The sequence below is a fragment of the Bipolaris victoriae genome, assembly GCF_000527765.1.
Source record: "Bipolaris victoriae FI3 unplaced genomic scaffold scaffold_103, whole genome shotgun sequence".
Taxonomy (NCBI): Eukaryota; Fungi; Ascomycota; class Dothideomycetes; order Pleosporales; family Pleosporaceae; genus Bipolaris; species Bipolaris victoriae.
Window position 1 is genome coordinate 75,951 of NW_014575289.1, and position 22,206 is coordinate 98,156.

General features: G+C 49.2%; 8 protein-coding genes across 8 annotated transcripts; 4 read left to right on the forward strand and 4 right to left on the reverse strand.

Moving 5' to 3' along the window:
* Positions 1 to 558: 558 nt before the first annotated feature.
* Positions 559 to 2,366, reverse strand: COCVIDRAFT_41182 (hypothetical protein; the record flags this gene model as incomplete). Its single annotated transcript, XM_014697229.1, has 2 exons — positions 559 to 1,811; positions 1,865 to 2,366. The coding sequence occupies 2 exons, from the start codon at positions 2,364 to 2,366 to the stop codon at positions 559 to 561; spliced, it is 1,755 nt and encodes a 584-aa protein (XP_014552715.1).
* Positions 2,367 to 3,192: 826 nt separating this feature from the next.
* COCVIDRAFT_109611 (hypothetical protein) lies at positions 3,193 to 4,360 on the forward strand (the record flags this gene model as incomplete). The annotated part of the gene is made up of 2 exons (XM_014697230.1): positions 3,193 to 3,313; positions 3,402 to 4,360. 2 exons carry the CDS (start codon positions 3,193 to 3,195, stop codon positions 4,358 to 4,360), a joined length of 1,080 nt encoding a protein of 359 aa, XP_014552716.1.
* A 287-nt stretch (positions 4,361 to 4,647) lies between these two features.
* COCVIDRAFT_19289 (hypothetical protein) lies at positions 4,648 to 6,873 on the forward strand (the record flags this gene model as incomplete). The annotated part of the gene is made up of 3 exons (XM_014697206.1): positions 4,648 to 4,784; positions 4,848 to 5,855; positions 5,907 to 6,873. 3 exons carry the CDS (start codon positions 4,648 to 4,650, stop codon positions 6,871 to 6,873), a joined length of 2,112 nt encoding a protein of 703 aa, XP_014552692.1.
* A 1,057-nt stretch (positions 6,874 to 7,930) lies between these two features.
* COCVIDRAFT_19290 (polysaccharide lyase family 1 protein) lies at positions 7,931 to 9,153 on the forward strand (the record flags this gene model as incomplete). The annotated part of the gene is made up of 2 exons (XM_014697207.1): positions 7,931 to 8,516; positions 8,582 to 9,153. The coding sequence occupies 2 exons, from the start codon at positions 7,931 to 7,933 to the stop codon at positions 9,151 to 9,153; spliced, it is 1,158 nt and encodes a 385-aa protein (XP_014552693.1).
* Positions 9,154 to 9,346: 193 nt separating this feature from the next.
* Positions 9,347 to 10,174, reverse strand: COCVIDRAFT_109632 (hypothetical protein; the record flags this gene model as incomplete). Its single annotated transcript, XM_014697231.1, has 1 exon — positions 9,347 to 10,174. The coding sequence occupies one exon, from the start codon at positions 10,172 to 10,174 to the stop codon at positions 9,347 to 9,349; it is 828 nt and encodes a 275-aa protein (XP_014552717.1).
* A 5,810-nt stretch (positions 10,175 to 15,984) lies between these two features.
* COCVIDRAFT_109556 (hypothetical protein) lies at positions 15,985 to 17,263 on the forward strand (the record flags this gene model as incomplete). Its single annotated transcript, XM_014697232.1, has 5 exons — positions 15,985 to 16,071; positions 16,191 to 16,295; positions 16,346 to 16,740; positions 16,795 to 16,859; positions 16,920 to 17,263. 5 exons carry the CDS (start codon positions 15,985 to 15,987, stop codon positions 17,261 to 17,263), a joined length of 996 nt encoding a protein of 331 aa, XP_014552718.1.
* Positions 17,264 to 17,981: 718 nt separating this feature from the next.
* On the reverse strand, positions 17,982 to 18,906 carry COCVIDRAFT_41188 (hypothetical protein; the record flags this gene model as incomplete). Its single annotated transcript, XM_014697233.1, has 4 exons — positions 17,982 to 18,181; positions 18,222 to 18,508; positions 18,611 to 18,791; positions 18,852 to 18,906. 4 exons carry the CDS (start codon positions 18,904 to 18,906, stop codon positions 17,982 to 17,984), a joined length of 723 nt encoding a protein of 240 aa, XP_014552719.1.
* A 476-nt stretch (positions 18,907 to 19,382) lies between these two features.
* On the reverse strand, positions 19,383 to 21,647 carry COCVIDRAFT_109638 (hypothetical protein; the record flags this gene model as incomplete). Its single annotated transcript, XM_014697234.1, has 4 exons — positions 19,383 to 19,688; positions 19,776 to 20,229; positions 20,286 to 21,110; positions 21,163 to 21,647. 4 exons carry the CDS (start codon positions 21,645 to 21,647, stop codon positions 19,383 to 19,385), a joined length of 2,070 nt encoding a protein of 689 aa, XP_014552720.1.
* Between the last annotated feature and the right edge of the window lie 559 nt (positions 21,648 to 22,206).

Sequence of the window (22,206 nt, forward strand, 5' to 3'; positions counted from 1 at the left end):
GATGTAAAGTTATCGGCTTGGAAAGATCCGCAAGTAGAAAGTTGCCCCGAAAGGGAGGTGTTGCGACGGCTGGGGCACACCAATCTGGGGTTGCTGATAAGACATGGGTTTTTGTGGGGCCACACTGTAACCTACCGAACTCGGAACTCTGGAAGTCCTACAAGAAACAGTTCGTTGTATTACTAAGGAAAACTTGTCTTCTATATGCCCGGTATCAATCCTCTGTGTACCCTAGTGGATGGTCTCGATGCGAAGTCCTATCGTCTCCGAACCATTTTACGTTGACAGTAACAGCCACCACGTAAATACCGAGATTCTTGCACTCAGTTTCATTTGAGACATTAAGAAATTGTAATGTAAAAAAATATCCTCATGTCAAGTCATGTGCGTGGGGTTCTCACTTTGGTTTTGGAGGCAGTCCGTGTTAAGATTACTCGAGGACGGTCGCCAAACTTCAAGCAATGAAGTCATCAGGTTCTATACATGATGTATTTCAATATTTCTACTAAGACAATAGGTCGTTCATACACTTCTTATCAAGAAAGACCTTGCTGGCCTTTATGAAGCGCTTTTGTTCTTTGTGTCTCTGCCTATATTTGCTTCCTTCTCATTGGATGCATTCTCTTCGCTCTCAACTTCTTCACCATGGATGGCTATCTGCTCAAGCGCATCTCCATTTACGCTTGTTGCCGCCGCTTCTTCCTCGTCCATCTTCTTCGGTGCTTTCAAACTCGTGTTCCCAACCCAAAAGGTCAGTGATAAGCTCACGCCTGAGCACACTGTAAAGAAGATGAAGATGTAATGCAGACCTAGCATGTAGACGTTGAAAACGACATCTTGTTGGGTTTTTGTGAGGCCAAAACCATCGAGGTTATAAGTGGAGGAAGTTAACTGACTCATCAGACTTTCTGACACGAAGCCTCTTTGCGACAAGTGATGACTGAGCGTGTTCGACAGGATGACTCCAGAAATGACAAGACCGAACGCTCCACCAATAGTGCGAATAAAGTTGCGCAGCCCTGTTGTAACAGCACGATCTTCGCTACGACCGTTTGCGTACATACCAACGAGCGTGGGCTGAAGCACTAAGCCAATGCCCGCACCTTCCAGAATGAGCGCAACAATGAGCACTGCCAGGCTGGTGTTCCGATCAAAAAGTAGCGTGAGCCCATTCCCAAGAGTCCAAAGCGTAAATCCAACGAGGACGCAATGCATGTAACTGCCGACTCGGTTCATGTACTGGCCAGACGCGATGGATGTCAGAGAAGTGGTGATGACCACTGGTAGAATTAAGGCACCAGATACTAAAGGTGAGTACCGTAGGACTGATTGGAAGTAAATTGGGAGGTAGAAGAAATTTCCAAAATATGCGAGCCCGATGAGGAAGGTTTGCAAATAGAGTGCCCAGGCATGAGGGGCGCGATAGAGGCGAAGTGGCATGATTGGGAGAGCCACAAACTTCCATTCGTAGAGGACAAACAGAATTGCCAACACAGCGCCGATCACAGTGCAGGCAATGAAAAATGGAGAGGCCCAGGCGTAAGTAACACCACCTCCGGACAAGGGTATCAATAAGAGGAGCGTCGATGCGATGTTTAGCACCATGCCACCATAATCGATTTTCCTGATCTTTTCGAGATAGCCGCCGGATCGATGCTTCAAAGGCAAGAAGAACAAGATGATCAAAGATGTGGGTATTGTCAAGATGGGTATGATCCAGAACACCCATCTCCATGTGGCTCCTTCGACTATAGCACCACCGAGGAACGGACCAGCGCCATTTCCCAGAGCGATAACTGCACCCAGCCAACCTGAAAATGGATTTAGTAGGTCACGATGGCTGCAAGTTGGCATAAAATCCTACCTTGATACTTGCCACGATTCTGTAAGGTGGTAATGTCACTAACGATGATCATAACCAAACTATTAATGCCGCCACCGCCAATGCCCGCAATGGCACGGAGTACGAAAAGCTGTACAGCCGTTTTTGCGAAACCGCAGCCGAGATCTCCCAAAGCCATGAGCATGAGGCTAACGAGAAGTAGGTTTTTCCGACCGAATATATCCGAAAGCCGACCGTTGATGAGTTGGAAGGCTGTTGAGGCTATCAGAAACGATGTGCCAATCCACGAGGTTGCAGTTCCAGTATTTAGATCAACAGCTATTGCAGGCGTTGCGGTTGAAACACTAGTTTGGTCGATGAAGGAGACAAATAGACAGACCGACAATGCTGGAATTGCGATCCTGAGTTGAGTAGAGGTCATGGTATTCCGCTGACCTCCAATGGATGCCGCATCGCTTTCATCGTCAGAGTCTTGTTTGGCCATTGGTGCGAGTGGTGTGTTGCCATGGTTGGAGATAGGCATTCCCGTGGAATATGGATCGTCTTGATTGGCTCTGTTCTCGTCTGGCGCATCAGGAATTCGAGCGTCTTCGTTTTTGGTGGAGTATGTCGAGTTCATCTGATCAGTGGCAGCCTGCTCGCTCATCATCATATATATGTTCGCTCTAGGCTTGTTGCGCGTTGGGTAAACATGTCAAGTTATGGAGGAAGTCTACGTGAATAGCTGACGCTGAGTACAGACATGATGGCTAGCGTGCATATTGACAACAACGTAGGCATCGGAAGCCTCCCGAGCGGGGCGGCCCTTTTCCTTAACAGAGTATGCTCGGTACTACGTTTCATTCGGAAAAACGTCGGTAATCGAATCTGATACAGCCGAAGAAACTGCAGCTGGGAGGATCTGTTACATGCTTGGATTCCGTAAGTGTATGGTGGAGACGACTGTGATCGATGCGAGTGAGAGTGGGGTAATGATAGCGTGGCTTCGACCACGCTTTCGGCACATTTTGAGCCGATGTGTGCTAGACCCACATGGCAATGTTTGTCGTCATCGTGGATCCAACGCTCCAGAAGCACATCTTAACTCGATAGGGGTTACGCCGAGTTTTCGGCATCACGAGCGGATTTGTAACATGCCAGAAATGAGTTTGGGCGTTGTCTGCCGAGAATAACCCCAGCGATTTGGAGGAGTGTAGAGTTTTTCTCAAGAACGGGCCAGAAAATGTTTGGCTGGCCATGGTCCCAGGCGCGCTTGTCTGATAGCAGCGGAGGGATATAATGGGGCCATTCGCTCGCAGTAAATGAGGGCACTTGATCAATTTGTAGCTGTGCCAGTGTCAAAAACCAACATGTCGCGCCTTTTCCAACCGTTGACGGTAGGGTCCGCCAGGCTAGACCATCGTATAGCCATGGCGCCATTGACTCGCTACCGTATGGACGACGAGCACAAAGCATCATCGCTCAACAAAGGTAGGGGATATACCGCTGCTGCTCTTTATGAAGACAAATTGTTGACAATATGTCATAGAGTACTATGAGCAAAGAGCGTGTGTGCCAGGTACTCTTATAATCAGCGAAGCCGTCATTATCTCGAAAAATGCTATCAGTAGTCGCAACGCACCAGGCATCTGGTCGGAGGATCAGGTTACCGCCTGGAAAGATATCACGAGCGCAGTACACGCCAAGGGATGCACAATATATTGTCAGCTTTGGCACCAAGGCCGGACCGCCAATCCAGACGTTATCAAGGAAAACGGCTTGAGGATGATTTCTTCAAGCGCCGTTCCAATCAGTCCGGAACATGAAACACCAGAAGAAATGACAGAAGAGATGATCTGGGGAACAATAGGGGAATACTCGACAGCAGCAAAGAATGCCATTGCTGCCGGTTTCGATGGCGTTGAGATACACGGTGCGAACGGCTATCTGCCAGATCAGTTCCTGCAATCGACATGTAACCAGCGAACGGACGGGTGGGGAGGGAGTATCGAAAAGCGATCGCGATTTCTTTTAGAGGTAACGAAGGCAGTGGCGGCTGCAGTTGGTGCTGAGAAAACCGCAGTGCGTCTGAGCCCGTACAGCGACTTCAATGCTATGTTGATGGACGAGCCGGAGCCAACGTTCAGTCATGTGCTGGAAGAGTTGAAACCTTTTGGCCTCGCATACCTCCATCTCATTGAAGCTCGCATTACGGGTAACGACGACTCTGAATGCGGGGGACAAAAGACTGTAAGCTGGATGATTGAACAGTGGAACAACGCGACGCCTGTGGTGCTTGCAGGAGGATTCCTTCCAGACTCAGCGAAGCACGCGGTAAACGAGACGTACAAAGGATACGATGTGATTATTGCGTTTGGACGATACTTTGTGGCTAACCCGGACCTCGTGTTCCGGGTCAAGGAAAGCGTGCCACTGACAAAATACGACCGCAGTGTCTTTTACACGCCAAAGACACCCGTCGGCTACGTCGACTACCCACACAGTCAGCAGTATCTCCAGGCTACGGCCAAGGTTTAAATAGTTAATTTATAATATATTGAAGTTGAAATCTGACGTTTTCCATGAAGAAAAGCTGGAGGTGAACATAAGGTCGAGATGATGCTGACTGTGACAAGGATGATGGTGGCAGGAATGCAGCCTAGCTACCCCGCCAAAGTTAGTGCAGCCTCCCTGCATCAGCTCCCCCTCGCCCATCGGCCCGTCAATCGACAACAACGTGTGTGTGTACAGCTTCATACACACTCAACTGCAGAGCCATCATCTCAATTCCCTGTCACATCCTAAAGCATCCAGTCACAGTCGCCATGTCGACCACCATAGAGGCTGAGACGCTTAAGCAGCACCTGGCCGACAACCCGCCTGCCATTGTGCCCTTGGCCATCAAGCCCCACTTTGAGGCATTGAGCGACAAGGAGAAGCTCTATGCCCACCATCTCTCCATGTAATATACGCCCCAGAATACGAATTCATTGCTTCGTGGCTAACCAACTGACGCCTATCACAGCGCCTGCTTCGCCGGATCGCGCGTCGTCCTTCGCCAAGTCTCGCCCGAATCGGAGTACATCTACGACTTCATTGTCGCCCTGCATAAACACACAAAGGGCGACTATGCTGCTGTTGCCAAGGAATCCGGCCTCTCACAAGAGGACATCGATGCATACCTCAACTACGCGGCCCAGTTCCTCGGCAACATGGGCAACTACAGGTCCTTTGGTGACTCCAAGTTTGTGCCTCGACTCCCGCCCCGCCAGCTCAAGGCCCTCGCCACCGTCTCCAAAGATACGCTAGCCCTATACGAAAAGATCAAAGACTCGATATACGCAGGCGATGATGTCGGAAAGCTGCACCTGGGCTATCCGGGTGCAGGGCACATCTCAGCATACTACCCTGACAGTCCCAACATCACAAACGAGGAGATATCCAAAGCCAGTGACTTCCTCGAGGGCAAGGGCCTTCTCCCAGAAAATACCAGAGTCAGGAAGACGGACAATGGCTATCAAGTCCTCATTGCTTCGGCGCTCGATAACCCCCCGGCAGAGCAGCGCGATTTGAAGGAAAGCGAATGGACAATGGACGATGGAACAAAGGTCGCGCTCGTCTTTGGAGACTATTCAAAGGAGATGGACACCATCGCCCATCACATTGAGGAGGCCAAGAAGTATGCGGCCAACGAACACCAGATCGAGATGATGGAACAGTATTCCAAGAGCTTCCGTAGTGGCTCACTGCAGGCTTTCAAAAAGAGCCAGATGGCGTGGGTACAAGATAAAGGACCCCAGGTCGAATCAGATATTGGCTTCATAGAAACCTATCGCGACCCTCACGGTATCCGTGGCGAATGGGAAGGTTTCGTCGCCATGGTCAACAAGGAACGGACACGTGCATTTGGAAAGCTGGTAGAGAGTGCGCCACAGTACATCCCACTTCTGCCATGGGACAAGTCATTCGAGAAGGACAAGTTCTTGAGCCCAGACTTTACCTCGCTCGAGGTCCTGACATTTGCTGGCAGCGGGTAAGTGATCAACTCTCCCAGCATTGATACTGCATTTGCTAACACCAACAGTATTCCTGCCGGTATCAACATCCCCAACTACGATGACATTCGGCAAAACTTTGGCTTCAAGAACGTGTCATTGGGAAATATCCTCTCAGCGAAAGCACCAAACGAGCCCATTCCCTTTATTAAGGAACGTGATCTAGAAACGTATCAAAAATACCGGGATCCAGCTTTCGAGGTCCAGGTCGGACTCCATGAGCTGCTCGGCCATGGTTGTGGCAAACTGCTTCAGGAGACGGAGCCTGGCGTCTTCAACTTTGACAAGGAGAACCCACCCATATCGCCTCTTAGTGGCCAGCCAATCAAAACTTGGTACAAACCTGGCCAGACATGGGGCTCAACTTTTGGTTCCATGGCTGCGTCGTATGAGGAATGTCGCGCTGAGTGCGTCGCCATGGCGTTATCTTGCGAGTTCCCCATACTGCAGCTATTCGGATTCGGCGATGGCAAAGTGGACATGAACAGCCCGGCTGGTGATGTCCTGTACATAGCATATCTCCAGATGGCACGTGCCGGTATCGCTGCCCTGGAGTTCTGGGATCCTAAGAGTAGAAAGTGGGGACAGGCACACATGCAAGCCCGCTTCTCGATCCTGCGAACCTTCCTCAACGCGGGTGTCGAATTCTGCCAACTTGAATGGGAGAAAGAGGACCTTTCAGACCTTACGATTCGCCTTGAGCGCGATCGCATTCTTGATCTTGGCCGACCAGCCGTGGACGACTACCTTCAGAAGCTGCATATTTATAAGGCTACCGCAGACGTGGCTGCTGCGAAGCGCATGTATGATGAAATCACAAGTGTAGAGCCTTTCTACGAGAACATGGTTAGACCAGCTGTGTTGAGAAAGAAGACGCCACGCAAGGTATTCGTGCAAGCCAACACGGTCGAGAAAGACGGCAAGGTAGAACTTGTCGAGTATGAGGCAACTACCAAAGGCATGATCCAGAGTTATGCCGACAGGGAATATGTCTAAGTATGAGGGTAGCTGAGGACGATTTTGTACGAATCATAGCATGCTCGGCCCACTCTTGTCACAAATATGAAGGGCTGCGCACATGAACAAATGAATGATACAAATGCACAAAAGAAATGCAACCAAATGTTATACTGTGTTCGCCGTTTGTGGGAGCACAAACCTCAGATGTAACTCTTTTTTGTGGATGGTGGATCGAGACTAATACTCAACGCAGCCTGGATTCATCTCAACGGTGGACACACATTGACTGGCGGAACAGTGCCAAGAGACGCTTGTATCTGTTTAGAGCAGGTACCTGGAAAGCGGCACTTGGCGGCCTCTTGGCTCGAGAAAGTGTGGAGGCGGAGGATACTAGCCTGGGGTCCCACATGGTAGTCACGCCCACCTCATGTACCCTAGTCTATGCAATTGCCGGATCCCGCAGTATTCTTCCACCGCTTAAGAACGACCTTGTTACGAAACCTCGTCAACTGACCATATCCCTTTCCAAGACAGACAGAAGAGGGGGAGGAGATATACCGACAGCAACGTTTGTTTAACTAGACATCTCCGTTCACAAGACAATAATCGTCTTCGATAGAAGCCTAAACGATATATGTACCAAAGCTTCTTTTTTCGCTCACACCACTACAAAAGGCGGCTCGGAGATGCAACCCTGAAGCGACCAAAGCCAAGAGCACTTGTGTAAATCTTGGTGGACATCCACAATCCCATAGTTATGTGTTTCACCTATCCATACTGCGTTAGTGTGCCGACCCTACTGTAGAGTACTCTTATCGCTGCAGGTTATTGATTTCTCCGTCATGCTCATGGAAAAACTTGTACTGATTCGTGAAGCATTCTAGTTTCTACGCATATTCGAAATTGCAAACGAAATGGCTTCGGAACAATTCCCGACAGGCGCTCCACCGAGGCAGTGTTGGACTTGCATGGAAATGAATAAGAAGCCTGGTGTCTCTGATGATGCCCTTTTATTTCCCACAAGCAACCAGCTCCATTCTCCCTTTCTCTTGTGATCTTCAAAGAAGCCTCTTTCTGAAGGCTCAGTTTCATCATGAAGTTGTCAATTCTTGCTCTTGCGACTGCCTATACCGCCAATGCTGCAGTCGTTGGCGAAAGACAGGCATACGGTGTGAAGGGCTCTCCTGAAGGTTTTGGCAAAGGCACCACAGGAGGTGGCAACGCAGCATGCCAGATCCCTTCTTCCGTCGCCCAGTTGAAGACGTGGCTCACCGACAGCACTGCCCGTTGCATTGTGCTGGACCGCGAGTTCAACTTCAAGGGCACCGAGGGCACTACTACTGCCACTGGTTGCCGTCCCGCATCAAACAAATGTCCAGGCAATGGAGGCCAGGATGCCATCAACCAAGCTAACTGGTGTACTAATGGTAATGCTGGTGCTGGAGCAACGAGTATTCAAGTCAAATACGACAATGCTGGAATCAATGCTATCAATCTAGGCTCCAACAAGTCCATCATCGGTGTCGGCAACAAAGGTGTGATTCGTGGCAAGGGTCTCCGCATTGCAAACGGAGCAAAGAACATCATCATTCAAAACATTCACATTACTGAGCTCAACCCCCAATACATCTGGGGTGGCGATGCCATCACCCTCGATGGCGCTGATCTAGTATGGGTCGGTACGTATTTCACCCCTTCACCTCCATCTTTGTCCCCTTCCCCATATCTAACTCCTTCCCACCAGACCACTGCAAAGTCTCCCTCATCGGCCGCCAAATGTTCGTAGCCGGCTACGGCGCCTCCAACCGCGTCACAGTCTCCAACACGGAGTTTGACGGCTCAACCTCGTGGTCTGCGACCTGCAACGGCCGCCACTACTGGACCATGCTGCTCATCGGGTCCAACGACCTCATCACCCTTAAGGGCAACTACATCCACCACACTTCCGGCCGCAGCCCGAAAGTCGGTGGTAACACACTACTACACGCTGTGAATAACTACTTTTACAGCAACACGGGCCACGCCTTTGACAACGAAAAGGGCGGTAAGATTGTTGCGGAGGGCAACGTGTTCCAGAATGTTGCGACTCCCCTGCTGGCGAACACGGGCCAGTTCTTTGCGTCGCCGTCGACGAGCGCGAATGCGGCTTGCAGTCAGTACCTGGGCCATGCGTGCCAGCTTAACTCTTTTGGAAGCAGTGGCTCGCTGAGTGGAAGTGACACATCGTTCTTCTCCAACTTTGGAGGTAAGAATGTTGCGGGTGCTTCGGCGGCGAGTGCGAATGTGGCGAACACGGCTGGTGTTGGTAAGATCTAGAGGAGTTGGCTCTTGATGAAGAGTGAGGTGGTATGAGCAGGTTGGTTGTTCGAAGTCTGGTTTATCTTCTCCTGTATCTACTTTACTCCGTGATTGTGTTTTGAATTACAGCTTGCTTAACAAGCTTCTCAGTACCATCACTACCCGTATATATGCAAATATCCACCGTCATCATTAAACCCAGCACCACCCCTCACTCCACCCCAAACACCTCCTTAAAAACTTCAAGATTCCTCCTCCCCGCCACGCCCGCTGCATAAATTGCAAAGCCCACAACCTCAAACCACCCCTCAAACTCCTCTCTCCCAAGAACCTCCTTCATCTCCCTCGCCACAGCCCTTGGCGGACACCCATACGCCCCACACCCCATCGCCCCAAGCACCAACCTCGTCACGCCCTCCCCCGCCGCCATCCTCAGCACAAGCACAATCTTCTCCCTCAAATCCCGCAATTCGGCTTCATCCGCAAACGCACCCCCATCCTCTGACACCCGCGGGAACCTCGGCGCCGCAACCGTCAAAACTACAACGCTGAACCGCTCCTCCTCTTTCAACTCCACCAGGTCGTGATCCAGCGTATCCCGATACACGACTACGCCCGGTGACACGATACCCGCGCAGGATCCCGGGCCAGTGTTGGGCCAAGGATACCATTCAGGGCGCAACGTGGCATACAGTGTGGATGAATAGCATAGTGCTTCTTCCTGTGTGCGGGAGAGCGTGTAGCGCCATCCACCCCCCGGTTGCTGGTCTGAGGCTAAGTTCAAGACGCCGAGTTTCGGGGCGGAGGAACATGGGGGAGTGGTTTGGAAAAGCCGAGCTAGCGCGAAGGCGTCGCTGTTGAGAATTTGTATGGGTGCCAGAGTGTGGTGCGGGTAGGAAGGAGAGGATTTTTGGAGCGGGGGCAGTTGGGAGGGGATAAAGGTGCTGGTGAGGGTGCCGGTGGGGATGGAGGAGGCGAGGGTGGCGGAGCGCGAGATTGTTTCTTCGCAGATTTTGCGGCGGGAGGCGAGGTCTAGCATTTTGGGGGGTTGTGGGGGATATGGAAGGTCACGTTGGGTGTAGGTAGGTAGTTTGGAGGTTGCCTATTTTTGCCAAGACTACCACGCTTTGTGGAGTTGGGTTGTTGTGGTTACGTGTTAAGTTTAAGTGCTGAGCACTGCTTTCTGGGTGAAATTTCTAGATGGCAGCGAGTTTGATGTGCAGGCGCACGGTGATGTTAATGGTGGTGATGGTGGTTCGAGATTGGTGTATAAGTGGGGCGCGCATGTTCGTCAGGACGTATCGAGACACCCCTGCTTGAAGAGACGCTTCAGCTTCTGCTTTGCATAACGACACTTTCTATAGATTTCAGGAACAGATATCCTAGGAATCGAAAGGTACAACTTTAAAATCTCTTAACAACTCAAAATCCCATAAAAATAATTTGTGCTTAACGTGCAATACGAGAGTGTAGTGTGACAGCCACCCGATCGCCTGCCTTCGGTCTGCCTCAAGTGCGCAGAATGATTATACTCCTTGCTTAAATTCCGTCAGCTTATATTGTATAACTATGGATAACCTACCACGAGAATTTCGTTTGTATCCAACGTGCCAGCGTGTGCGTGTTTTCATTCAAACCCTGTCAGTTACAATGCATGATATGGAGAGCATCAAGCCTTAGCATGAAAGTAGGTTATTCGTACTGTATTGCTGCTGATACTAACCCTAGGATTAGAAAAAAATCAAATAGTAAATTATATCTGAGTAGTGAGGATACAAGTGAACCATGTCACTCCTTCCTTTGTGAGAAGGCGCTGCCGGTGTGGAGGTGTTTTCCCACTGCAGCTTAGCGTGAATAGAAGACAGGCAGTATCTCCCTGAAAACTCCACCATCAATCTTGCAATACAATTTTCACGCCCTTCTAACGATGCAATATAGACTACAGTCTTCCTGAGGCTATGTATTCCAGAGGCAAGGTCAGGGATAGGGTGGACCGGTCATCTCCCCATTTGCATGTATAAGCCGTTCATGCACGCCACTTAGGCAGCACATACGTGGCAAACCGAACATCAACAAGCAGGTCGAATAGAATGAAAGAACCAGGCTGAGATTTGCATAAGGTTCTAGAATGGCACTCTTTGTGATTAGATCGGACTTTGGCGCTTTCATCCAATAGGATATGCTGTACAACACTACCGACACCGTCGAATCAACGAGACAGCCGCCATTTTTCATCCATTTTCACTCCTACGCTACAGACAGACTGCTATATCGCCTCTTCAATTACCCTTATACAGCATTGAACCGATGCAGTTGTTGGATACATCTGAAATGTCATCTTCAGAAAAGCGACAGCGATTTGTAGCCGCACCGCCTGAGGAATACCCGGACATCGAAGGTACACCCAAATCACGTTCAGAAGTAGCGCATCGAGAAGAGGCTATTCTATGTTTCAGGTGTCCAAATATTGATGTTGAACATCTTTTTATCAAACTAAAAGTCAGAAAACCAAGGCAGAAATTGTTGAATCTTGGAAAACTTGGGCCAGAGACCGAGTTGTCGCCGTGTCCATTATGCCGCCTTTTCTATGCGGTGAAGATACAGAATGACGAAGACCTTGAGGACTACGACTACGTTTTATACTCAACGCATCCTCCATTGCCGTGGGTCTGCGACGCTAGATCTGTGCTGGCTGTGGCCAGGGGAGCGAGTAAATGCAGGCAAGAAGCGTCTTGGGCCAGAGTAGTGCAAAATGGACGGCTCAGTGGATTTATCGCATTTTCAATAGCACCAGGTTCAAATCCTCACATAGCTTCACTACGTGCTCGGTCTATTGATGCGATATCACTCGACTTCGACGTTATTCGAGGCTGGATGAGATTGTGCATCGGAAAGCACGCGAAGCAGTGCGTCAAAGCTACCTCATCAACCTCGGACCTAAAAGACCTGAAGTTGATTGATTGCGAACAGCGACGAATCATACAAGCATTACCATCAACCAAGTATTCCGCGCTCAGCTATGTATGGGGTACGAGTGGGTTCGGCAATGATGATTGGTCTATCCATAATAAGCTTCCCACAACCTTGCCGCAGACTATCGAAGATGCTTTGAAAGTCACGAAAGAGCTGGGTCTTCGGTAGGTTTGGATCGACAGGTATTGTATCAACCAAGACGATGGCGCTGAGAAACAGATCCAAATTCGGCAGATGGATCTCATGTATGAAAATGCGTTCATAACTATAACTGCTGCAGCTGGTACCGATCCATATTTCGGCTTACCTGGAGTCGGCACATCGAGAAATGTCCAACAAACAGCTTGGATCAAAGGAACGTACCTTGTATCAATTCTTCCGGATCCAAGGAATGTCATCAGAACCTCTAAATGGAATCAGCGTGCATGGACTTACCAAGACAGCTTTTTCTCAACTCGACGTCTGATCTTCACGATGCAGCAGGTCTACTATAAGTGTCAAGGTGCTGTTGCGCATAAAACAGTCGATAGGCTTTAAAAAAACATGTTTCCTATGTTCAATGCACCCGGCATATTTGAAAATCACGCCTGGAGAATGTTTGATAATTTGAGCAAATACAGTAGAAGAGAACTCTCTGTTGAAGCTGACGCTATACGCGCTTTTGAAGGGATATTCAACAACTTCAAGAAAATGCAATTTCCCATACATCATTTTCTGGGTATTCCGATCATGCAAGCAGTAATTCAAGGATCGGACCTGGAACTAGTACCAGCACGACATAGTAGGAGTGAGGCCTTCGCTGCTGGGCTTTCCTGGAAAAACACTGCACCGGGAACTAGGCGCACCCAATTTCCTACATGGAGCTGGGCGGGATGGACTGCTGAAATTGTGTACAACAATTCATTATGTCGAACAGGGCTTAAACTCGAAAATGAAAGTCGATTGAAGGTTTTCGTAGAGAACCATGATGGATCACTTTCGGATATGGATGAGTACGACGACGCGTCGCTGGAGCAGGAACTAAGGAGTTCTTCTGGAAAATTTGTTCACATCGAAGCTTGGACAATACCTATCACAATCCAATATATGCCTGAGAGGGCAGGTGACTGTATTGCCAATTTTTTATCTAGAGAAGAATGGCCACGCAACCTCTCTGGGTATTTCACTGTATTTCAGGACGATGAAAAAATTCTCCAAATTCCTTTGTTTTCATTGTACCAAGCCTACGAGAGGGGCAACGATACACAGCAGGACTTCGCGCCAGACCTCGACCGGGGCAATTTGTTAGGGATAGTCTTAGGCAGATGTGAAGGCTTTTCCGATATCGAGACCTGGGAAGGCATCGATGTCTTGATTGTACATGATAAAGGGAAGCATTTCGAACGTGGTGGGTCTATGGAAGTTCACTGTCGAATGCTGACATCGATTCCTTACTATGACTTCAGGCGTTCTGATAAAATGCCGTGGGAGATTTTTATTTTTCGACTAAAGGAGCGGAGAACAATCCGGCTTGGTTGACATCATCATGATAGGTGGTATTTAGTAGCGTTGGAAGGTAGATATTCAAGTAGTAGACCTCAAACGCAAAGGCGTTTGCACGCTCCGGGTAGTCGTTTAGGCCTTAAAAATGTTAAATTCTAGAATACTCTCAATCGGCTAAAATTTAAAGTCTTGTATAAATAATCTCGTAAACTTAAAGGTTTGCAGTTATTATAGGAGTGTCGTGAGCGTCTCGTTACCCGGGATGTCTCGCTACGCAGGGACGGACTTTGCACACAGCAAGGATCTCGAAACGCGGGAGCTCAACCGGATACGAAGACTTACCAAAAGTACGAACGTGCACAGTTATCGACCAAGAACCAGAAGCTAGTCCCTCGATTCTCTATCAATGGCGCAAATGCATCCAGTGCTGTCATGCTGTTCGGAGAATATCGATGCAGGTTTGCCGACCCAAAGGCCTGGATTCTTATATCCGCGACCCTCCGTCTCCTGATGATCCTCACCCAGAAGATGAATACACGCAACGAATCGATCAATGCGCGCATGTTCGTCGGGATTATTGGCATTACCATCCGCGGAGAGGCGGATGCGTGCCCGGCTGATGAGCGGGCCATTGCGTGTTACGTCAATGGAGTTGTTCGTGTGACCGAAGATCAGCGATTCCTCGTATGTCTAATCACGATGTTGCGGTCACACTCGATTTGTCTATCGTCTTAGGAAATGGAGGTTCATTGTGATATACCTATAGAAACCAGGTTGAGCCCCACTCATGCAGTGTGATATTGCGTCGGGATGAATATCGGAAAAGGGTCCAGTATGGTGTTGAACTATACGCCGCTGTTGAGAGCACATATGTACTGAAGTGGTTATGTAAGACTGTGGTACCTTGCATGACTTCCCCGCTCATAGAAATCTCGCGTTGGAAGCGAGAAAGCGGGTGGTAAGCTTTGTGGAGCTGGAAACATGGGGACAGGGGGACGAGCATTCGCATACAGGTGTGGCGTCGGCTCCAATAATTTTATACAAGAGAGTTCGGTAGTCGCTCTCGTTTGTTTCAGCACCGCGGAGATATGACTCCGTGGCTGTACCAAACAACTAGAAACTTTGGCTGGTTCCCTGGTCTGAAGTATTTTGGTATATCATACTGCTCAGCTTATATCATATACTTGCGATACGGACTGAAGTAAGACTTACAGAATATTATGCAGCGACTCAATGATATACTTGTAGTACTATGGCTGTGCATATAGATCTGTTGAGTTTTCGCATATTGCTTTTGGCAAGTGGCGTTACTAGTATTTTCATAGCGTGTAATGAACGACGCGACGGCGCAATGACGATCACGACGAACCTGTTGTCAGTCCCCGCGGAGAGAAATGCCGCGACTCAATTTTTACGCACGACTTCTAGCTGGTGCCTAATGACCGATCTTTCTGCTCTGCGTATTGTTAACTGTGAGGCGTCTTAGCTGAACAACTTGTGGCAACCCCAGACCCTGACCCAGGCGCAATCGGATGATTGCTCACGGATCAGCAGCTAGTCGTGTTAGCGATCGGTTTTGACAGCCGTCCGTTACCCGCTCCCCGCTGGCACGGTGCAGCATGACCAACACGATTTGGAGTAGCCTTTAGGTCGTGTGGAGTAGTTTGATAGTGCCAACCTTCAGACACGTATACGAGGCCTGTGATTTCGTGACATAACAGCATGCATAATTGCGCCCGGCAACATGAGTATTGCAAGCGAAAGAAGATTGGGCAAACCTAATTTTTCTTTTCTTGCGCGATCATCTTGCGGGCACTCAGATACGCAGCATCTCCCACATACATGGAAAGAGATGCGCAAATGCTGCTGTTCTAGACCATCAATCAGTCGATCTAAGCATGACTAGGATTTAATCCCTGGTACCGAACTACGAATTCATGCACGAGTAAGTAGTTCATCAGCACCTTGTCTTATCCGATACATGTAAAGGCCCGGCCAGAAAAAGCAAACGTCTATCGGAAAGGGCCCTGAAGGGACGGAAGAGTTACATCAGTATAGGAGAAGGCTCAGCTCTGGTACATATGTGTCAGGACACAACACCATGATGTGCACCAAAAACATGGGGATGAACCAGTCTCCAATTAGCTGTCTGCATGGCGCAGGGGCCAGGCCTCGCGGGGGGGGGGGGGATCGCCTGCGGATAGTGTCCCGTCCCGTCGCGTGGGAGACCAAAGGAGGCCCCCGCAAACCTTATGCCAGCTAACATCTCAGTCGCCACCGGAAATACGACTGTAATATGTCTTTTAAAAGAGCATTTTCCCTATAAGACTTGGGGGGGTGCTGGGTTCGCTCTACTATCTGGCATCGTTCCACGACCAACAACCACTCGACATCATGGGTCTTCCGCTTCCTCAACAACTAAGAATACCATGCGCCTTCCTAGGTGCGCTGGGTATCGTCACTTTTGCGCTTCGCTGCTTCGTTCGTTTGCGTATCGTTAAAGCCTGGGGTCCTGATGATACGTTTATCACTCTTGGGTTTGTATGTTAACCCAGCTTGACATCCCTTGCCACTTCGTCATCATACTTACAATCTGCTAGATTATGCACATGTGGTACACCGGGACTTTGTTGACAGGCATTCACTATGGAACAGGTCAGCGGACCTCGGAGATATCTGTAACGGACTCAGTACATGCTATGCGTGTAGGTTTACAATCGTCCTGAAAACAAGTAGTGTCTGACTCTCCATCTAGTGTTGGTGGCTATGCTTCCTAGCATACGCATGTTCAATCACCCTGGCCAAAATATCCGCTGGTTTCTTCTTCCTTAGGGCCACAGGCAGCAAGCCAGTTTTCCGTATCACGACCTACGTTATCACGATACTCGCCGCAGTGGTCGGCTTCGGCTTCTTCTTCCTCAGTGTTTTCCAGTGCCTACCAGTCAGCTTTTTCTGGACCCGCTTACATGGAGATACTAATGGCAAATGCCTGGATATCGAAATCATGATAATAGCCACATACTTTTACGGAGCTGTCACTGCAGGAACAGACATAGCTTGGGGCATCCTGGTCGGAGCACTCATCTGGAAATTGCAAATTGACCGCCGCACAAAGATTTTGACAGCACCATTCCTAGGCCTGGCATGCATGTAAGTCAAAAAAAGATTCTTTATAAAAGCCCAGTAGATTAACAAGAAAAACAGTGCAAGTTACGCTGCCCTTGTGCGAATGCCCTACGTTGCCAACTTTAGAAAACCAGACTTCCTCTGTAAGCACACCCCCAAAAATACACACTCTATCCAATCCTAACCACTTCCACCTCCTACAGACGCAACTGTCGAAATCTCCATGTGGTCCACAATCGAAGTGGGCGTCTCCATCTGCGCCGCCAACCTCGCCACCATCCGTCCCCTAATCCACCACTTTACCCACAAAGGCGAGTCCTGGGAATCGCGCCAGAACAGGCCGGGACACGCTGAATTAGCAACCATACCAGATGATCAGGAACTTGCTACACTGAAAGTACCACCACCAAAGACTGCAGAGAGCTCGATTTCCTCCACGGATCCGAAGGGCAGTAATGGCGAGAGTGGAATTACGAGGAGCGTGTCGAATTGGAGTAGGTGGACGAGGAAAGATAGTGCGGCGAACGTGGATATCCATGTTCCATGACGCCCGTATCTCGGTTAATGAATAAGGCGTAAATCATTTCCAAACTTCGTACAATATAGTATTTCAGGTGGCCCTTTCAAACTGAAAGTTGTTTTGCCCCTTTATTGATCCGCGGCCTTGTTTGAATCCTCGCCATCCCCTTTCTACTCGTCTTTGCATAATGGCACATAGCTGATCCAAGCAAGCGCCCTTGTCGCGCCTCCATACAGTTTATTTCCTAGATCACAATAGGCACGCGTCTTAGCTTTTGGCACTCGCTTCCGCGCTAGCTCCAGCGCTTTATCGTGTGTTTGGTCTGTGGGAGCGATAGCGTCGACGATTTTATCTGCAAGGACCTTTCGGGCCGTCCAGCGCTGGGCCTGGGGTAGTAGCGTTTTGTGGGTAATGTTGGGCCGCAGCTTAGCGCGGAGTGAAGTTCTTATGCTTTGAGAGTGCATGCCGAGATTTATCGGCTTCTTGCTATTGAGTCCATGTATATTAGGGTCTGGTACCAAATATTCCACGAGGATGCTGTTAACTCATCATGCAGCTTTCCAGAGTAAGCCTAAGGTCACTGAAGGTAGGGAGAGGACCCGATCTAGCGGGGACTAGATCTACTTCTTGAAAGTGATTAAGGAGAAAAACACAGCTAGGCTTACATGAGTAATCATACCATCATTTTCCTAAAATGCTGAGCTGGTATTAAAGTTTATACCTCTTCTTCCCCAGCCTGATCTTCTTAAACCCTCTCCGCGGAATCCCCAACACCTGCCTCTTCAACCCCCCCAATCAACTCCGCCATCAGACTCAGATCAACCTGCCGCTTCATCACTAACACAAGAGGCTTCTTCGTCTCAAGCAAGATCGAACCCACCAGATGCTCTTCCAAAATATCATCAACATGAGCAACTAGTCGCTCCCTTAATTTCTCATCCCCGCCTTCACCGCAATCCTCCAAGATCTTATCGACAAACCCCACGCCAAAAGGTCATCTGCCAAATCTTTCGACTCTTAAGCAGCGCCCCCATCGCCTTACTCACCCCCATACGCCTCACAAATCCTACTAAAGCGCTGCCTTCGTCGATAAGCCCGAGGCTCGTAAAAAAGGGGGTGAGAAGGTAAGTGTGTGGTGCGCAAAAGACGAAATCAACAAACGAGATTAGGGCCGCTGCAATGCCTACGCCAGGGCCATCCAGAGCCGTCACTAGAATCTTCGAATGGGCGTAAAATGCTTCGGTGGAGTTGAGGGTGTGCGCTACCGTTTCCCTGAGGGAATCCCGCCAGATATCTGCGCCGGGTTGAGATGTCTATTCCACTGGGCGATTGAGTTAGCGGTGATATGTGGAGGAAGAGATTGTATATACTTACGCGCTGAAGAATCTTCTCGTTCCTGTGAGGATGGTAATGAAGACTTCATCGTGTGTGTCTATTTCCCTCAGGCGCTTGGTTAGAGGTAGAACTCTTTTTTTTGTTACAGCTCCGAGCTTTTGGGGGCGGTTGATGGTGAGAATTGCGGTTCTACCTGGATATTCTACTGTGATGTATGATTCTCATGCTTCAGGCGGATCAGTCAGGAGGACTTTTAGAGCTTCTTCTTTTCAATCATTACTGATGTTATTTTTTGATCTAAGTTCTAGAAGAAGCAACCATTTCTGGTCAAACATGTCAAGAAATCAAAGACTGGCAATATCACCTGCGACCAACTTGTTCTTATGGTTACATAATTGACACCGGAATCTTAGTTATTTGGGATTTTCCCTTCGGTGTCCAGGTAAGTAATGTAGTCATAACTTTGGTCGGGCAGATCCCACACTCAAACATTGACATCACCAGCCTACCAACCATCCTCCCCTAATGTTGGCCCAGGACCTTGACCGAATCTTTTCTTGTATGGACGTCTCAAAGCTTCAGCTGCTGCATTTTTGTCATCAATATTGGATTTCGTTTCTCAGCAATTCACTCGCTCTGAACGAATTGATCCCTGTGAAATAGTAATAATATTTTTTTCAACATTTTCTAAGACAAGCTTATTTACTCTTCCAATGCCAAGACGAAAACCATACCTTTTATAGACGTTTTCCCCTTGGAAATATTGGAGTACAAAGCATTCACAACATCTATCATAACAACCATACGAGCACTAAGAGTACTGCTGCCCAGCAATAGGCTGAGAAACCTCAAGACTCGAGAGACCGCAATGCGGCGTAGGAAAATACTGCTGATCACCCTGCAACATGAAAGCACCCCACTTGAGTTCCTTCTCCCAGGGCGCAACTTCATACGGCCTTGCATAACAAGATGCTGCAATCGCAGCGCTACAAGATCCCACCAGGGGAGCAGGACTCAATTTCTTCCTACCCAAGATAAATATACCAATCGCCAAAACGAGAGCGACGATTATCGAAAGCAAGATACCGAGTGGCGAAAACGATAGAGAAATAAAGTCCTCTCCACAGCTATCACTGTAGGTATTGCCATTGGGTAAAAGGAACTCCGGGTCCCAATGCTGGCATCCCCCAAGCGCATTATGTACGCCGTGCATATTATACAACTCTACCGAGACCACGAACAAGCTTTGCGACGCCAGCCAGTGCAGCAGCGTCGAGAACCCCAGCAGCGGCAATGCATAACGATACGGAAGCTGCAGGAAATACGTGCTGCGCTGGTGTCCGCGGCGAGTCGTCGAAACGCGGAGTGGCTTGTACCGAGTAAAGAACGCGGACCACTCGTCTCCAAGCAGCATCGACGTGATGGCGGCGTTGTAAGAGAAGTAAATGAGGGATATGATTACTTGAGGAGAGTTTGCTACAAAGACGTTTGAGAAGACGCCAAGGAGGCCGGACGAGGCAGTGCCGTTTTGCACGATGGTGCGTGGATCGACGTTGCCAAGACCGATGCCGAGGATACTGCTGAGGCTGTTGTCGCCGTTGATTGAGATGTAGGCGTAGGCGAAGAGGAAGATCAGGACGCAGATGCCCATGAATAGGCTGTGGTGGGGAGTTAGCGGGGGGAAGTATGTTAAGGGGGATAAGTAGATGCTTACGCGATACGAACGGTCCATCGCTTTCCCCTCTTGACTGCTGAAGACCATCTGCTAGAGTTCATTGTAAATGTCCTCGGTTGCTGCTTTGCTGGCCAATTTTTTCTCGCTGTACGGATATCTTGCTGGGACACGAGGCACATGTTGTGGGCTATCGTGTCCGGCTCGCGAAGAAACGATGCCACTGCATCTCCAACCGTCAACATGGGGTCGTTGCGAAGAGCGAAGAGACCGACTAAAATGGTACATATCTTCACCACATTGAACGCAATGACTATCGCCATGAGATGAACACTAAAACTCATCTTGCATGTTGGGCCTGTGGGCTCGCTGAGGCAACTTCGCACTGGGTGGCCAGCAAACGGTGCCCATATCGATGGATTCTCCTTGAGTCGAGGCAAGAAGCGAGGTGCTTGCTGCTCGAAGCAATAGCCAGCTTCACCTTGAAATTGTCTGTAGATCCATGACGTGCCTGTGTCAGTCGAGCAAGTACCGGTGCGTTCAATGTAGTTGAATGCGCCGTAAATCTCGTCGGCTCCCATGACACCTTCGTCAACGACAAGGAAGATATTGCCTCTTGCTGATTGGAAATTAACACTGTAAGCATCGATGCATTCGCGGAGCGTGAGGTTCTGAAGCCGTCCTGATTTGAAAGCTTCTGAGTAGAGTTGACCGTTTACATACGGGTTGCTGGTATAACCACCCGTATAAGTACTGTTCATTGTGCCATTGAAAGTCCCGTTTTCTATCGCGGCCTTTGCCTCAGGGCCAAATTCAATGACTCCGTATGTCTGGGCTGAGGTGGACATGAAGACTACCGAGTTGTAGCTATTGAGCGTTAGTGTGCTTGTTGACGAGTTTGATCATCAATACTGCATACCAGAGATGCAAGGGAAACGAAGACAGTCCCAGAACCCACCAGCAAATCTTCTTGCGCGTTCCAAAACTAGACGACATTATGTTTCTCATGCTAGGTATACCGACGTCGAGCCAGTTCCCTTTATGATGTGCGTCTTCGACTTCAGATCGGGTGGGAGCTGAAAGACATTGCATGCAATAATTACTCGCACCTAGAATCGCGGTGCTTAAAATATTGATGAGCAAATGTACACCAATGTTAACCTTCTTGGTGTAATCGCAGGTTGCTTCGTAGAGTATGCCAACACCGTTTGTCGCACCTTTTGTACGCAGTGCCCAAACTAGGAAGCCGGTGTTGATGCAGAGGACTGCAATTCCTAGTAGTACAAACATATACAAGCTCTTTCGCCATTTCTGTGTTTCTTTTCGCACCTGAATCGTCCCGTTGACGTTGTTTCCGTCGTGTGTCAGGAAAGGCTGCAAATGCGCCTCTGGTCGCTTCGACATATGCGCTTGGTACATAGTAGCATCATAGAAGAAGCTTGAGGTGGGATGAAATGCAGTATAAAAATGTGGGGGGGGGAGGGCGGAATTCTACGCGCCATAGCAAGATATATGCAATGCCACGATGCATGGAGGCTTGAAGCTTTTCCAGCCTCGCGCCATGGCGTGCGGCTGATGGTCAGGGGTGCTCATGATGCCAACAAGTAATTGGGCGCCAGCTAACGCCACAAGGGCACTGCTCGCTTCTAACTGGCCGCTCTCTATTGGGAAGATACAGCTAATGCAGGCTGCAACAATACACGCTCCAGTGATTAATTGCTAATAGATCAAAGCGACGACCTTTTCACAGCCGCACTGAACTACATGACACGTGCCTACACCGCCTTTGGTGAGTATTTGCCGCCCGTACCTTGCAGCTATAGATGCACGTGAGGGTCTGGAAAAAATGATTGCAACGATTTGCAGCCAAGCCGTGGAAATGCTTGATATAAAAAGACAAAAGCTTCGTTTTACTAGTTGGAAAACGACTTTATAGGACCACATAACAAGATAGGTCATGTAC